Genomic DNA, 18,147 nt, shown 5'->3' with positions numbered 1-18,147 from the left:
TGAGGTTGGAAAATACCCGTCGAAGAATATTTATTTAAACTACTCCCACGTCATCTCCACAGGTACTGTCCTCTGCTGCTCTAAAAGTCTCACTGCCGACCACTATCTCTTAGCCTCCCCAGCCAGTCTATTGGTGGCAAACAGTACGCTCTGCTCCTCTGAACACTGCAGCACTGCAAATATTTTCTCTATCTCCTGCACCAAGTTTTCAGTGATTACAGGATCTATTCCTCCTGAGAAAGCCGAAGGATTCATCTTTATGAACTTTTCTATCGAGCTACCGTGGCCTTCCGATGGACCACCCTGTTCCCTCGAACTCTTGGCAATTTCTACCATAACCTACTGTGCCACGCTGCGTAAGACGACATCTGAATCACTACTCGTAGTGCCTGAGGGTCCAACACCCTCACTCCCACTGGCGTGGGCACTACTGCTACCAGGGTCCATCCTGAAAAACAAATAACTTAACTCAGAATTCTCTTCTCTATACATATCATCCAATTCATATAATATATTCTCCTAATTAATTCATCTCTCCTGATATTAATTTAAGGTTCAATCCTGTAACCTAGATACCCAACCTGACAATAGTTTACAATGACTTTCCTGAAATCGTCACCCCAGGAAAATCACACAAACCACCACGGAAGTCTTGCATCTAGACTACAAAACCAGACCTCAAATTCCCTTATCCTATACTCTGGTATTATTATTGCTGCACTCTAGAGTCTACATAACCTAGTATCCTAGGCTCTGATACCAAACTGTTATGTCCCCCTTTCGGGCGTTGTCACTTTCCTTATGGGCCTTGCGCCTGTGGCAACAATGGGTACCTATCAAAGCACTCACTGAGATTGAGGGGTTATGTATCGCCATCCCTCAATTCAGTAAGCCCTCGGGCGGAGAGCCTTACTTCACCACAATCATTTATAAGCGAGAGTTCCCGGGGATCGGGGTAACTAGCCCTTTGCTCTGATACCAAACTATAACGACTCCCTTAACTATTCACATAATAAACATAAATAATAATAACATCAACCCGAACCCGTGGGTAGCGGGGATAGCCTAACATAAATAGCGAAAATCTAAGCAGCAGTAAATATAAAATTACATCCATCAACCATTAATTACATAATACTAGAGTTTACTACGTCATCAAAATACTGTAGTTATATACAACCTCAAAAATATCAAAATAACCCTAGGATCATACCATAAAAATCTACTGATCCTAGTACAAGGCTTACCCTCCTAGTGGGGTATCTCAGTAAGCTCAACGGCGGCCACGACCCACCGGTCTCTCAGGGTCTCCTGAAAAATCATTTAATATTCGAGGGTGAGACACTTCTTGGTAAATGAAAATAAACTGAATACAACTGTGTGGCAACATGAACAATTAATGATAATATAGATACACATTACATTTCATATATCTGTAAACATTCATTATAATATACTGAATCATCATATGCTTTTATATTTGCTAATAAATCATATTGTTCATAAAACATCTGTTATAACTGATAGTACTGAAAACATACCCAGGATGAATAGCTAGCTGATGTCATGTATTACCACCCATGACGGGTTGTGCAGCCCGAAGGCGGGACCCGACAATGGCTGACCGACCACTGCCGAGTAAAAAATATTTGTAAGTACGATGGGCCTGCCACACCCTGGTCCGGACTGCCAGGTGGACGTCCACACTCTACTGAAAGCCACATCGACTATCCATCTCCCACCCCCTCGTGGGGTGGTTAACACTAATCTGAACATAGATATCTGATCTATATATAGCTACGGTACCGTGCTTTTGAACTGAACTAAACTAACATCCGGGTTCTGATAACATATAGTACATGATAGTATAACATCTTTCATAATTTCATAAATACGACCTCGCCGAACATTTCATAAATACAGCCTCGCTCCGAAATCATACATAAATACGGCCTCACGCCGAAATCATACATAAGTACGGCCTTGGCCAAAATCATATACAAATACGACCTCGCGCCAAAATCAAACATAAATATGGTCTCACGCCAAAATCATTCATAAATACGTCATTCTGAAAATAATCATTTTATCATGTATTTGTCAGAATCATAATGTACTGTATACTTTCATAATTTCTCAAACCATACTGCATTCATATCAACATCATATCATAATATTTCTCCACGTAAAATAATATTCATGCCGCACATTTGCTGTATAAAACCATACATTGTATTCTAAAAATCATGATTTCTGGCATCTCATACATATATACACGTTTCAACATAATAGCAGTATTTTCCCAGACGTGCATTTATTCCATAATATTCAAATATCGTACATATTTTTCAGGAAATTAATTTACTCGTAAATAATAGTAATTTGCATGGAAAATAACTACTTTAGGTTATTCCCTTACCTAACTACTGAGAAAAACCCCTATAAACTCTAGTCTCACACACGTAGGATTTCCTAATCAATACCCTGAAAATGAAAACTCCCATTATTAAACTTCATTATTTTCACGTGTATATCATTTCCTATAACTACTGCAAGACCAAATTTGGTTTAAAAAACCTTACCTCAACTCAGGGATGATTTCCAACTTGTTTTTACCAACAATCCGCTCCGGCAGATTTGGAGAGAACTTCCCCAAGAGCGTTGTGGTGGTTTCAGATTGTCAATCCGGTGTAAATTTGGCCTGAAATCGAAGAAAGAAGGAGAGGGAGCCGAAGGGAGAGAGAGAGAGGGTGAGTGTTTGCTTAATTGTGAAGTTAAAATCTGGTTTTTAGTATTTATAGGACTGGGTTCGTCGATGAGCCACATCATCTCGTCGACGAGTCCTTCAATAATTTCATCGATGAAACCCACTCCTCGTGGACAAAATTCATTCGACTCAAAAACCTCTCTTGGTATTTACTCGTCGACGAAATTGGGCTTTGTCGACGAGGCCCTCTTATGCCCTCGTCGACGAATCCCCTGTGTTCGTCGACGAGGCGTCTGATAGTTCTCCTTTCTCTTTATTATTTTAAATGTCATTTTTATTCGGGTTGTCAAAAAATCACCATGAAGGAAGACAGTTTTCACTTCCATATGCTCAACTTCCAAGTCAAGACTTGTTGCTAAGTTGAGTACTGTACGGATCGACGACATTTTACAATTGGAGAGAAGATCTCATCAAAATCAATACCTTTTTTCTGACCGAACCCTTTTACAACTAATCTAGCTTTGTACCGTGGCCGTGAAGAGAACTTATTTGGCTTCTTCTTGTAAATTCACTTGTTCTCCAAAGCTCTTTTTTCTTTAGGAAGCTTCACTAACTCAAAGGTGTGGTTATCATGCAATGACTGCATATCATCTTGCATGGCCTCAACCCACTCTGTCTTGTGTTCATTTTCCATGGCTTCTGCAAAACACTGGGGCTCTCCCCCGTCAGTCAATAACACATATTGTTCTGTTGAATACCGAGTGGAAGGATGTCGGTCTCTGGCTGACCTCCTAGATGGAATCTCTAGTGGAATCTCTGGCACTGTCAACTGCTCATTAGTTTCAACATCTCCCTGAACCTGTAAGGGAACATCCACATCACCTCTACCCTGGTGGTCATCCTGAACATCATTCTCAACTTGAGATAGAAAATTCTTCAAAGGAACTGGATCCACATCAGTCAAATTGTCACCCTACTCAGACATAGATTTCTTTGCCTTCTCAATATCCTGAATCATCTGATCTACAAACACGACATCTCTGCTTCTCACAATTTTCTTCTCAATTGGATCATAAAGCTTGTATCCAAATTCATCTTGACCGTAAACAAGGAATATACACTGTCGCGTTTTCTCATCAAGTTTGGACCTTTCATTTTTTGGAATATGCACAAATGCTTGGTACTCAAAAACACGCAGATGATTATAGGAAACATCCTTACCTATCCAAACTCGGTCTGACACATCAAACTGTGGAGGAACACAGGGTGTAAGATTCAACACATGAACAACAGTGCTTAATGCGTCCCTCCAAAAGGATTTTGGCAACCGGGCTTGTGAAAGCAAACATCTCACTTTCTCAAGAAGTGTTATGTTCGTCCTTTCTGCTATGCCATTCAATCGAGGAGTTTTCAGAGGAGTCTTTTGATGCCGAATACCCTACTATCTGCAATACTCATCAAATGGACCAGAATACTCTCCACCGTTATAAGTCCGGATGCACATCATTTTCTTCCCAGTTTGTCTCTCATCTAGGGTTTGAAATTTCTTGAACTCAGCCAACACTTGGTCTTTTGACTTCAAGATATATACCCATAACTTCCTTGAATGATCATCTATAAAGGTCACAAAGTATCTGGAGCCACCAAGTGTTCTCGTCTTCATAGGGCCACACACATCCGAATGTAACAAATCCAGTATCTCTGACTTTCTTGAATGAGGGGAATTCTTGAAGGAAACTTTGCTCTGCTTTCCTGACAAACAATGAGTACACCTTTTTATAAGTGTACTTTTCAGTCCACATAGTAGACTTTTCTTCCCTAGTAGAGCTAATCCTTTCTCACTCATGTGAGCCAGTCTCTTGTGCCACAACTCTGCTGTACCATTATCCTCCATTGCATTAACAATGTCCTTGGAGATCTTTGCTTGCAGAATGTACAATGTAGAGTGTTTCATGCCTCGAGCCACAACCATAGCACCCTTGGTGAGCTTCCATTGGCCATCACTGAAAGTGCTACAGTACCCTTTGTCATCAAGTTTACCTGCAGAAATCAAATTCAAACAAATGTTAGGAATATGCTTCACATCTCTAAGAACTAAACTCGTTCCATTTTGTCTTCAAATACACATTCCCAAGTCCAATGACTTTAACCAAGCCATAATTGCCCATCTTTACTGTTCCAAAGTCACCAGATCTATAGGATGTAAAGAGATCCTTTTGAGATGTAGCATGAATGGAGGCACCATTGTCAATTACCTAACTGGTCTCATGGTATGCAACATTTATCATCCCATCATCATAAACAACGAGGAATTCTGCAGGAGTGGTGGTAGCAACTCTATCATCACCATCTTTGTCATCTCCATTCTTCGTTCCCTTCCTTTTCTCATTCTTGTTTTCTTTCTTCAATTGTCTGCAATATTTCTCGATGTGTCCATTTTTCTTGCAATGATGACACTCAACATTTGCAAGCTTGTTGGACTTGCTTCTGATGTTATCTTTGTTCTTTGGACCTCTGCTCTTACTTCTCCCCCTATTTTCTATAACCAAGATCTCTGACTGTGAAGAGGATCCCTGTGTTTTTCTTCTCATCTCTTCATTTAGCAAACAACTCTTGGTCATATCCATCGTGATTACACCTTCTGGAGCGGAGTTAGACAATGAAGTTCTAAGCGTCTCCCATGAGTCTGGTAATGAACCAAGAAACCATAACCCTTGTATCTCATCATCAAACTTAATATCCATTCCAGCTAACTGATTAATAATTCCTTGGAATGTATTCAGGTGATCAGATAAAGGAGTCCGGCCTGGTACCTCAAAGCCATCATTTGTTTAATCAGAAACAACTTAATATTTCCAGTCTTTCTAGCATATAACTCTTCAAGCTTACTCCATAGAGAACGTGCATTTGTTTCTCCACTAATATGGTTCAAAACATTATCATCTACCCACTCCCTGATATACCCACACACCTGTCGATGTAACAAATTTCATTTCACATCAGACTTTTTTTCTAGTTTTTCAGTACTAAACATCGGTAGGTAATAATCTTTCACATAAAGAAGATCCTCCATTTTTCCTTTCCATATGTGATAATTTGAACCATTTAAATTAATCATTCTACTAGTATTTGCTTCCATAACTCAAACTGCCAACCTGACAATCTGTTAACCGGGCTCTGATACCGCTTTGTTGGGAGAGATATAAGCAAACAACCATAACGGAATAATTCTTCCCCCTATATGCAAGCAAATATAGTGTATCTCTACTTTTATACGTGCTGAAAATAATAAGAAAAATAATCAATCTGACCAAGCCACAAGAACACAATCAATTTTTATGTGGAAAAACTTCCCCAGTGTGAGGAAGAAAAACCACGGGACCTAGTCCAGTTGAAACCTCTACTATCAATCAAATAATAGGAATACAAAGTCTTCTCTAATCTCAATTAGAGACTACAAATATATCTCATCAAGATATCGACAATCTTGGAAAATACAAAGAGAATTGGAGAGAATATACCAATTTCGTGGTTACTGTTCACGGGTAAAAACCCCAACTCCCGAGCTCCAAATCTGATCTCCACTGTTCAGATTGTAACTCCTTGAGTCGTGAACCTCTCCTCCAAATTTTAGATTGATCGGACCACAGACGAAGTGGGATCGGAGTCTTGATGAAATCTGGACAGTATGAGAAAAATCACGTTTTTCTCTCTTTCTTTTGAGAAGTGATGAAATCTGGACAGTATAGACTCTTATCTTAAAAAACTTGTCTCTGCTTGTTAATTCCTTCCAATAGAAGTTGAGTAGAGAAAATTCTGAGATTGAATGGTGACGCTACTTCTTGTTATATTCCACCTACCTTTATATTGATGCATATGAGTAGTTTCACTGGTGTCATAAGGAATGGTTATTCTCAAGCTAGCTGATCCTGCTCTTGCAGCATATACATATTAGATTCTAGATCCAAGTGAGTGGATGTTGATGGTCTCTCAACTGACTTGTGGATGAATTTTCAAACCAGCGGCTTAGTCAACCGTAGCCCAACCATGAAGGAGAATCAAGGGGTACTAAGCAGTCTCCTAAGGCACACTAATGCTGCAGCCCCTCAAACCTAGGTCTGATGCAGAGCTGGGCACCTCTCAATGCTTGGCATTCTTAGCAATCGGATTAACTGTCCTAAATTAGAGTCAGCTTTCAAGGGATGAAAAAAAAAAAAAAATAAAAAAAAAATAGAGCCTTCCAGGGATGGTTGAGAATTCTGGATAGGGTCTATGAGATTTGTTGGATAGGTGGACGAGGTACCTTCAGCATTAGACCTCCCAAGCAAGAGCAACATACCTCTTTTTCCTTGACATATGTCCAGGTTAGCATATCATGGACTCTTTAACATTTTTTGACATGCCAACCTACTAGCTTGTGTCAACTGCACTGGATTTGCCAACTCAAACTTGCTTATTTATCCTTGCATACCTGGCAAAAGTCAACAGGTTTCATGTGTATGAAACATCCCCATTGGCTTTGAGCAAATGGATAGGGACTTATATTTTGCATAAAGCACAGATTGAACAAGTCATTGTTAACCTTATTTCACTTTTATTGCTCTTTCCTCTTACTCTGTCAGGCTGCTTCCTTCTCCCTGTTGAATTATGACTCATTCTAGAAGCCTACCATTGCTATTGAAGTCTTCAATGGTGGGCTATTTTTTCAAAGGTAGGTGATTAGTGGTTGTAATAGTGATATTTCCTAACCTATATAAACCCATCACCTCAATTTGTAATCTCATCCCCAAATTTGCCTACTTCTCTCTTAGGCACATTCTCTCTTCTCTCTCTCATTTTGTAATATTTCTACAATAGAGAAATATTGATTGATAGTGTCCGAGGACGTAGGCACAATTAGCCGAACCTCGTTAAATTTTGGTGTTCTTCATTTTATTTATTCAGTAGTTAACTTTTGTCGGTTATAGTTGTAGTAATATATTGTGTTAATTACATGTCTAAGGAAAATTCTGTTTAGGAAAGAGGGATTTAAGCGGTCCGTTGTGACCCCCCACTTCCCTGGAAATTTACCTAGTATAATTTTGCACAATTATTCACTCTCTATTTACCTGTACAATAGTAAACTGTGATAAAGTTAGGTGGAACAATCTCAAGTTTTACAACACTCCCTTCCCAAGCCAGGTTACCTAGTCTCCTTAGCATTTTGTTTGTTTGTTTGTTTTTTTTTTAAAGAAGGGCGGCACCTCCATTTATTCATTGATAAACCCTCACTTTTAGCGAAGGAATACCGTGGTTACAAGACAATCAATGGGAGAAACCAAAGACAAAAAATTAAAGGCCTCCCAAAAAAACAACACCAACATCCAGCCAAAAAATAGGGTTATAAGTCCAAACAAAACAAAACAAAACAAGTACCTACAAAACAAATTTCACGCAACAAAACAAACAAAAGATAAACAACATAAATCATAAACCAAAACCAACAAGAAATCAGCTAAACATATCTCATATAAGCTTTATCCATCTTCTCTAGTTTATACAACCCATTGATAACTCTAGGGAGTTGACTACTATTTGTAAACAAACTATTCCTCCCCATAGCACCTTGTTGAGCCAAGGCATCTACCACTTTGTTCCCTTCTCTATACCAATGCTTTATTGAAAAATCTACTATCTCCAATAAACCAATAAGCTGCTCCCAAAAATCCCAAAAATACCACAAGGAACACCTACTGGATCTTATCTAATTTACTACAATATTCAAATCACATTCAATATCAATACTAGTACGACTAAAATATTTGCAAATCTTTATTCCCTCCAACACAGCTCTCAATTCAGTTTCATTATTTGAACAGAACCAAAATATTTTGAAAAACCAAAAACAAAAGAACCTGTATGGTCTCTAAGGATGTCACCACCACCCGCCGGCATTGGGTTCCCCAATCTGTTCCCGTCCAAATTTAGTTTCAACCTCCCTTACCTCGGTTTTAGCCATGTCACACATTGCATAGTTTTAATTCTTTTATTCACAATTTGCACTTCCAGATTCAATAATAACCAAAAATTAGCATCCTTTAACTGAGTCATACCTGTCATGTTCCTACTCAAAACTCTCACCCAATACTTAATGGACAGCCACACATCTATACTGTTCTCAAATTTTCCCTCCATTCTAACTGCACATTTCCTTCTTCACAGCCTCCAAACTACTAAACAAGGAATCAAACCCATCAATGATCCCAATTGAGAAAATCTGGAAGCCCTATTATCCTTAGCATTTTGTATGTGACACTGATGCCACGTAATGAATTAATGCTATTTTAGGCCAAAGGGTGTTGAGAGAACTATTTCTTATGACTGCTTTTCTGTTTTTTTGCCCTCTTTGTGGAGTTGCTTAGCCAACTTTTATTGCTATTGATAGTTAATGTTAGGGTGCATGTTTTAGAATGCAGAATATCACAGGGAAATTTTAGAAGCAATAATGATGATTGGAGAAGCAGAACGATCTTTTTTGTTAAACATGAACGGAGCTGAAGATGTTTCCATGGAGCAAGAAAGGGAGGAAACTAATAGAGGTGAAGACGCGTTGGAGTTTAAAAGCAGCATTTATTTCTGCTCGGCTTGGCACCCTCGAAGGGTTCCCTTACCTTTCACACATGTGATCAGCATTTCTCAGCCGATACTTCCTCTAGCAATTACTTTCATCAGCTACACATTCTTTCACTGTACAAATAGGAAAAGACTAGGACAATGCTCAGCTTAAAACAAGGATATCTGCAGCTTTTGGCTTTGAAGGTATGTTTATGATCATTTACAAAGAAAAAAGTATCTGCAAGCATTTCAATGCTACTGTGAAAAAACTAGTTTGAAACTTGAGTATAATGCAGTTCAGAAAATGAATTTGTTATGCAAGTCTTGCTACAGAGGCTGGAGGATGTTCTTTCAAACCAGACACTGGAAGCTTCCTGTCACATGCTTTTGATGGTGCAGATTATGTATCTAAGAATCTCTGTATCTTTGTTTTTGCTGCTGTTGGTCTTGAGCTATGCTTTAAGATGAGGTTTTAAAGCTCTTTACTGATTGAAAAATCAGTTCGATGGACCAGTACTAGTTTATGTAGTATCGCTTTCTAAATATGGATACATAATTTCTGAGCATCATATTTCAGAATGCAGTTTTTGATATTATCAGTATACATTGGTTACTATTCTAGTAGAAGGCTCCCACGGGGAAAGAAGGCTGAAAAACATGGGTTGAGTTTGTACAATATGATCTCCAGGGATTCAAGAATGAACTATATTCTCTATGGGGCCAAAGGCAGAATAGGATTCTTTTAGATGACTGCTTAAATAACTGCTGATTGTTGCCATTAACAGTTACCTGAAGTGAGTCAAATTGATCTGATATTATTAGTGATTGTTAATTATCCAAAGGACATTCTTAAAATTCTAGGGATTCTTTCATGAACAAAGTCAGCAAAACACCATATTAGAATGTTTGTTTCTGAGGATGGTCTAGTCTACCATCTCATTTATGAACTGAATTCACAGAAAAAAGTTTGGTATAAATATTTGATTTGCTGGTTTAGTCTAGGACAAGGACCCTCACAGAAAAAATTCCATTTGCAATTTGATCCCGGTGAAGAAAATTATAGCATAAATCTTTGCATGAGAGTCGGCAAATATGCTATGAAAATTTCTACTGGAAACATCAAGATCCAAAGAAAATATTTGTTTATCTAGAATTCAAAGAATAAATCTGAACTGAAAAATCCAATCTAAACTGGAAAATCATTATTCTATCCTACAGGTGAAACTGAAAAATCATTACTCTATCCTGCAGGTGAGTGTTCTTCAAAATTGGTTACAACTCTTGCCGTCCTTGGAACAAAACAATTCTGCGTCCTTTCCTTCATCATCTGAGAAGGCCTCTTTCTCTAGCCTCTGATGTGAAGACACAAACAGTACCTTTTGAGCTCTTTCGATTGTTTCTTTTGAGTGGTTTTTGGAATGAACCCAACTCAAAAATAAATGGTTGCAGTTGAGTTTCCTAGTGGTTGCTCGGAGAAAAATTAACCTTGCTGCCACTTGCCTTAACACCCTAAACTCACTGAGATAAGTCTCCCAAATCAGTCTATTGCCACGTGGGTTTACTAGTCTCATCTTTCCAGTGATTGGATCTCTCTCTTTTGCTTGGACTGCTTGCGCATAAGCAGAGTCCAGTCCTTCAGTTCTCCATTTCATCAACTCCATTAAGGCAATATGTGCCTCTTCATTTTGGGTCAGCCTTTTTATTATTTTCACAACATCTTTTTCTTGCTCAGAAGTAAGAAATTTGAAGGGTGGAAGGTACCTTCCGCAGTTGTCTTCAACCAAATACAGTGGGTCCAGAACATAACTTGCTGCCCAAGCTTCATGGTAGTTTTTCTCAAATCTTCTGTTCACCAGCTCCATTACTGGTTTTTCATCAATGTTGAAATTACTGCACCAGCAAACAATTCTAACCTTCAATTCTTTCCACAGGGGAAGACACTGGCCCAAGCATGGTTGGTCTTCTTTGATCTCCTGCAGTGATGTTTTTATAAAGTTTATCAGAGAAGCAACAGATTTTAGATTTTCGCAGAATTTTGAATCTTCGATTGTGTCAGACAGCTCCCTGTCAGATGGATCAAGGGAGATGACTCTTTCTTTGAGGCCATGCCCCGATTGGGAAAACAGTTGGGCAACATTGTCAACAGCTAAAATCATGGCAGTGGAGTAATCAAGGGAGCCATATGGCTGGTGGCTTAGAGAGCTGCTGGTGCCATCAAAGTAGTGGTATTTTAATTTTTGGGCGATTTTGAAACAAATAGAGGCTGTGGAGCCAAAGAGTGGTAGGTCACTTAAAAAATCTTGAAGAAGCTTGTGGACTGCCTTGAACTGGCATGTAATGTTCACCATCCAGTGGTTCTGTAGCTCCAGTTGCCGAAGGACTGCAGAGTTCACATTGCCAACATCGGCAACAATTCCAGCACATCGGAATACATTGCTTCCTGAAATCTCAACGATTGTTGACCACAGTATGTCTCTGATGTAATCTGAACTTGGATTGCTGGTTTCCAGGAATAAAACCTTGTGGAAAAGACTGCTACCATTGGGAAGGTTCAAGGTAATATTTGCCAACGCATTCAAGTGAGCAGAACTGCTCCTATGCTTTTCCTTCCTCCAGCCATCAGTTGATATCTGGAAAAACATAGCTTCTTGGAGTTTACTTTCAGATCTGAACTTCACTCTCTCATACTTGGCATCAAGTTTTGCACCGAAGATATCACTTCTGCTGGCATTGGGAATGCCAAGGTGATTGAGGAAGGCTTTAAACTTTGGGTGGTCAAGGGTAGAGAAAGATATGTATCCACAGGACTCATAAAACCACTCGGATAGCAAATTGAGAGCTGTTTCTGTTTGGGGTTGGTTTAATTGTGCTCTACGAGGTTGGTTAGTGTTGGGTGGCTCTGAGAAGTGTGGGGCGGTGATCATGGCAAGCGGAGCCACTGGTGCAGGCAAGGCAAGCTGATCGTATGGTCTGGGTTCATACCTCATGTCATTACTGTGTGCTGCTTCTGGGTTGTGGAAGTTGGGGCAGCTGCCCCGCCTGAAGTGCTCAGTTGCAGTTCTGGAAGGATTAGAAGCAGAGAAAAGGGCACTGCAAAGGCCACACCGGAGTTTGATGGCTTTAGCAGCACCAGTGTCTTCATTCTGGAAGAGAATGGGCTCTAGATGATACCAGTACCAAGCTCCTTTGCCTGTGACGGCCTTCTTCCTGACCATTACAAGACCATTATAGCGTTTCTGCAAATTCGTCGAAAACAAGTCGTCTTCCCGAGCATGGCAGGTTGTGGCCATTTTTAAACTGATCCGCTTCTCTGTTTTCGTGTCTTTGAGGTTCACCTTTTTCTTAAGTGAACCTGATTATGCAGGGTGAGTGAGGAAACTATGGGGGAGAGAGTTTTCTCTTTTAACTGTGAAGGGTCTAATCAATGTCACAATTGAGTTTGGAACAAAAAGAGGTGGTTATGGTGGTGCAGGTGCATTTCCAGTGCAATTTGGAAATGGTTAGCAGCTGTTAAATTGAAAAGGAAACAAAGTGAAGCTTACTGGTTAACATTTAGTGGGTCTTTATATACCAAATGGAAAAGGTTGAAATGGACAAATCAGTAGTTTCATTATTTAGTGGTTGGATGGGTCATCACTCTTTGTGTGAGCTGTAGGGGTGTACTCAGGTGGAGTGGATTTGGCATAGAGTGACGCCTGAGCTCCACTAGACTTGAAAATTTTAAGCTTCAAACTTTAACTTGACTGCTGTCAAAATTATCAAACTTAAGTTCAGCTTGATTAAATATATATAAAATGTATAATATATTCCATCTAACATGAAAATAATAAAGTAATAGAAGTTTAATTAAGTTTGAGTATGTTCGTATTCAAATCTCGCTCATCTGGTTACTTGAGTCGTGCAAATTCAACCTAAATTAAAATTAAATCGAGAAAGGATCGTGTCAAGTCCAAGTTCACTTGTTTACACTCTTGTGTGATTCACGTGTGAGCCATTTTGATGAGGTAAAATAATGAATGTTTGAGCAATAGTAATGATGAGTTTTTGTAATTTTGTAGGACCAAAATACCCTAAAAGCTTTTTCTAGTTTTAGTGCAGGTGAGCTAGGATTGAGAATAGTCCTATAGCTAATGATAGGGCATGATATTTGTTTAGGGACATAATATATGGTTCCTAGATTCTTGTTAATTATAAACACATGGGTGTATTGATTATGCTGCCGTTGAGAATTTGAACTTTGTAAAAAGGTAGTGCATTTTCTATCCATCAAAGCTATGATGATTGAGATGACATTGTGTCTCTCTTTTTTCTTTGTTTTTTTTTTAAAAAATTCCATCTTTTAATCTCACCATCCAAAGATCTTCAAGGAAGGTGATCTTAGCAACTCTGCCAAGAATGGATTTAAAATGCATTTTGTGGTCATTGAATTTTTGAAAGATTTTTAATGTGATCATTATCCACTTCAAATCATAACAATTTAAGTTATTATATGTGTTTTTAATTATTGTAATTTAAATCTAATAATTGCATCGGATTTACACTGATGCAATGATTTAAAATGTAATTTGGGCAGCATTAAAAAATACCATAAATAAGATAGAAGATTTTTAAGGGTTAGTGGCCTTGACTTTGATAGAAGTGCAACTAAATTAGATCATTTCAAACCATTAAGCTGCGTTTGGAATATGAATTTTGGATCTTGGATTTGAATTTCGGTGAATTTAGATAAATTTTAATACAATTTAATATTACATTTTATTCAAATTATATGTAAATCCAAATTTAAGATTTTTCCAAACATGGGATTACTGGTAGGATATGAGAATTGCTGAGGTCAAATTATTATTGCAAAATGGAATATTCAAATGTGAAAATGACGACAATGATGGATTTTTGTTTGTTCAACTTTATTATCTCTCAAAAAGTTATTTGTAGCCGTGCAAGTCGTCTTCTTTTTTTTTTTTTAATAAAAAAAAAGGGAGCGGGGTAGCTCTTGAGTCAATTTGAAATTTAGAAAAAAAGAATAAAAAGAAAAGAAAATATGCATGGAGTTATTTTTTATTTTATTTTTATCTTTGTTTGGTCATAATTAATAATAAGAAAGAAAATGAAATATAATGGTAAATCAATAGATAATATTTTATTTTTCATATTATTAATGTTTAATTTTGTAAATTTTCAATTGTATTTTGATATATTTTCATTTTTTATACATTAGTATTGGAGATAGAAATAAAATAACAAGACTTTTTTATTTTTATTTTTTATTTTTTCTCTCATTGATTTTTTAATTCAAATGTAGCTTGAATATTTTACAACATTTATCCACCTTAAATGGCGTATAGAATAAACAAGCGGGAACTTAGTTCCTTTCTATATAATTTTGTTTAAAATTCATGGAATAAATATATTGATGCCAAAAGTCAAACTTTATCCTCCATAGAGTGTGGCGATCACCAATAACCAAGAAAAGTAAAAAAAGATTGTGTGCAATTGTGAATGACCTCCACATGCTTTCTTCGATGCTCAAGTCAAAATATGGATAGAATTAAGTTAATTGTAATCATTTTAATGCGCAAGCCGTGAATAAAAAAATGGAGATACATGCGTTCAAAATTCTTATAAGATTGCCAGTTAATATCAATGCTGAATTGAGATTTATTTTCTCCGAAGCGAAAATGGTTAAGGCTGAGCAAGGGTTTCCTTTTGCATTAGTGATGAAATTTTTGAGGAATCAGTCATCTATAGATAAAATTTGGTTATCAATTGTCAAAACGTGAGTTTAACGGAAATTCCAACGATCAGTGTTATGGATGATTACCATGTGCTAATTCACATGAAAAATGAACGTGATTTTTTGCATGGTTGGGCAAGGGAATGTAGAACTATGGAAGCCAATTCATTTTGGCTATTCAAATGGACAAAAGATTTTGATGTCAAAAAAGAATCTCCATTGGCTCCTCAATGGATTTTCTTACCGAGGTTACCTGTCACGACTCGAAAATTTTGTTACATTTTTTTCCATACTACTAAAAATATAAAATTACTCTGATACTAATAATAACATCCACAATGTCATCCCGGATCCAAAGTGGGTACCGAGGATACCTGTCCATAAATACATACTATCTATGCAGTGGAAAATATAGTATACCTGAACCTCATATATAATACCAGAGTTCTACTATCTCCATAAATATACATGTACGTCCCCAAAAGTCCTTAAAACATCCTAGGGATTATAACAAACATATCTCCCAACACAACCACGTACCCTTAAACTAGGATTGTACCAACTTCTCCTTTACCTCGGAGCTCGCTCCGCTCGTCTGTCTGGATTTTCTGAAATGTTTGGATTCTTGGGTGAGACACTTTTCAGTAAGTGGGATAGATTATCATCAGTGTGTGACAACATGAGTTCTATTGTGCTGTAAACATATACTGTACATAATTAACTGTAACGTAATTAATTGTATCTGATAAATCAGGAAATCTGTACCCATACTTATATAAGTCCAGTAAAATAATATTTAATTTCTCAACATAAGCATACCGTGTCATAATAAATGTCTATAAACATGTAAAGCATATGCTATTTCTGTATAATACTAAAATTCTCCCTTGGATGAATAACTAACTGATATCATGTATTACCCCCACATGATTAGGTTGTGCAGCTCGTACGCCTACCATGCTAAGTCAAAACTGACTCGTTTGTAAGTACAATTGGCCTACCCAGCCTAGTTCAGACTGTCAGGGGGGCACACTACTCTTCTCTAGGCTCAATCGACTATCCAATCACCAACACTTTATCTGAGACGTGTGGTGGCACTAATCTGACATAATAGCTACGTGACTGTGCTCTTAAACTAAACTAATCCATTAGGTTTCTGCTATCATATACTAATTTCATAATATAACTGTAACATAACTCATTTCATATTTCTGTGTAAAATATGTCATATCATAATTTCTAAATAAACTGTTATATATATATGATCACGACACTGGGTCGGCTAAACTGTAACGGTACTGGGCCAGCTGAACTATCACGGCACTGGGCCAGCTGAAATATCACGGCGCTAAGTCGACTGAAATATCATGGCACTAGCCCGGCTGAATTGTCACGGCACTAGGCCGGCTGAACTGTAATATTATACTATATAATATCATATTTTATGTAATGCCTATATTATTTCTGAAAATCATTATCAAATTGCTTTTGTTTTGTACGATCATAAAATATTCTGGTCTGTATATACATACTGTAAAATAATCATACTCATGCCACATGAGTGAGTGTTACATTATAATATACTAACTGTTTGGGGGAAAACATATGTGGAGACCCAGATAATTTCCATAATTTAATGATAGGAGAAGGAGAGAAAAAGAATTAAAATTGGGAAAATTAAACAGGGATTCGTCAATGAGCACACATGAGCGTCTCGTCGACGGACATGTGTCTCATCGACGAGAACATATCGAGAGACTATTTTTCAATTCTGAATTTCGTCGACGAGGAGTAGGCATTCGTCGATGAACTTCCTTCTTGCCCTCGTCGACGAAGTAACGTAGCTCGTCGACGAAGGCCAGTGTATAAATAGCATAACTTGATTTTTCAGCTGAAATTTTCGCACAAGCCACTCTCTCTCTCTCTCTCTCTCTCTCTCTCTCTCTCCTCATTTCGTCCCCTCCCCCTTCTATCTAAGTTTTCAAGCTGGATTCTCGTCAGTTCGATGATTCGAGGCCACCACGATGCTCCTGAAAAAGTTCTCTTCAAGTCTGCTGGAGCAGATCGTTGGTGGGGCTGACTTGAATTCCATCATAATTTCAGGGTAAGACATTTTATTTAGTATTTGCCTTTTCCGTAGTTATAAAAAATGTAGTACATGGAGAAATACTGATGTTTTGTTCTAAGAGATGTGATTTTCAGGGTGTTGAGTGGGGGACCCTATGAGTGTGGGACAGATACAGAAAAAAGGGCTTTTCAGAAACCAAGTAAGAGAATATGCTATGCTAGGAGATTTTAGCAAAGATATTAGAAATTTTATGTATATTTATATATTTATACCAATTTATTATTTAGTTTTACAGATTATGAGTTTTAATATCTATGTGGCCTAAGTGGATGTTTACCTGATATAGAAATTATATAGTTTTTCCCAGCATATCATGATTTACAGTATATACAGATATAGATAGATATTTACCAAACAAATATTTATCAAACAAGTATTACAGTTCAAATCAGTATATTACAACAATTACAGAATACCATGTTTCCTAAAACCATAACACTTAGATTTACAAATTAAACAGACAGATATTATAGACAAATATACAGTTATTACAGTCAGATACTACAAATATGTGATCATATATCACAGTATATACAGTTTAGATTTACAGTGATATGGTTATTTTGGAAACATGATGAAAACAGTAGAAAAATTATAGTTATATATATATATATATATATATATATATATATATGTATGTATATATGTATAGTATCAGATCCTTGATGAAATATTACAGATAGATACAGATAACAGAGCACGGTACCGTTGCTATTTATAGATCAGAGTGCAACCACATATCATAGATAGTATGTGGGTACCGTCAACCGCGCTTGAAGAGCTTGCAGACTCCCCAGATTCTGGATTGAGGGGGCTTGGTTTGACGAGGTAGTTTTTTTAGTTCCGTGCTTAGGAGTGGATGCAATTTGGTCAGACTGAAAAAGGGTAGAGTACAATGACTTACTTGGTAGGCCAATCAGAGTTAAGTCCCGCTTACGGGTCGCACAACCCTGTCATGAGGGGACAAATCATGACATATAGATT

General features: G+C 37.6%; 1 protein-coding gene across 1 annotated transcript; it reads right to left on the bottom strand.

Annotated features, from left to right (window-relative positions):
- Positions 1-1,079: 1,079 nt before the first annotated feature.
- On the bottom strand, positions 1,080-12,848 carry LOC131157602 (uncharacterized). Its single transcript, XM_058111887.1, has 2 exons — positions 10,541-12,848; positions 1,080-1,311 (listed from the first exon to the last, which is right to left on the bottom strand). Exon 1 carries the CDS (start codon positions 12,589-12,591, stop codon positions 10,564-10,566), a length of 2,028 nt encoding a protein of 675 aa, XP_057967870.1. The 5' UTR covers positions 12,592-12,848; the 3' UTR covers positions 1,080-1,311; positions 10,541-10,563.
- Positions 12,849-18,147: the final 5,299 nt, after the last annotated feature.

The sequence above is a fragment of the Malania oleifera genome, chromosome 6 (genome assembly GCF_029873635.1).
Source record: "Malania oleifera isolate guangnan ecotype guangnan chromosome 6, ASM2987363v1, whole genome shotgun sequence".
Taxonomy (NCBI): Eukaryota; Viridiplantae; Streptophyta; class Magnoliopsida; order Santalales; family Ximeniaceae; genus Malania; species Malania oleifera.
Note: the sequence above shows the minus strand (reverse complement) of the source record. Positions and strands in the feature narration are given on the sequence as shown.

Excerpts from the sequence above, each read along its gene's own strand:
- LOC131157602 (XM_058111887.1), bottom strand. The coding sequence starts at position 12,591 with ATGGCCACAACCTGCCATGCTCGGGAAGACGACTTGTTTTCGACGAAT.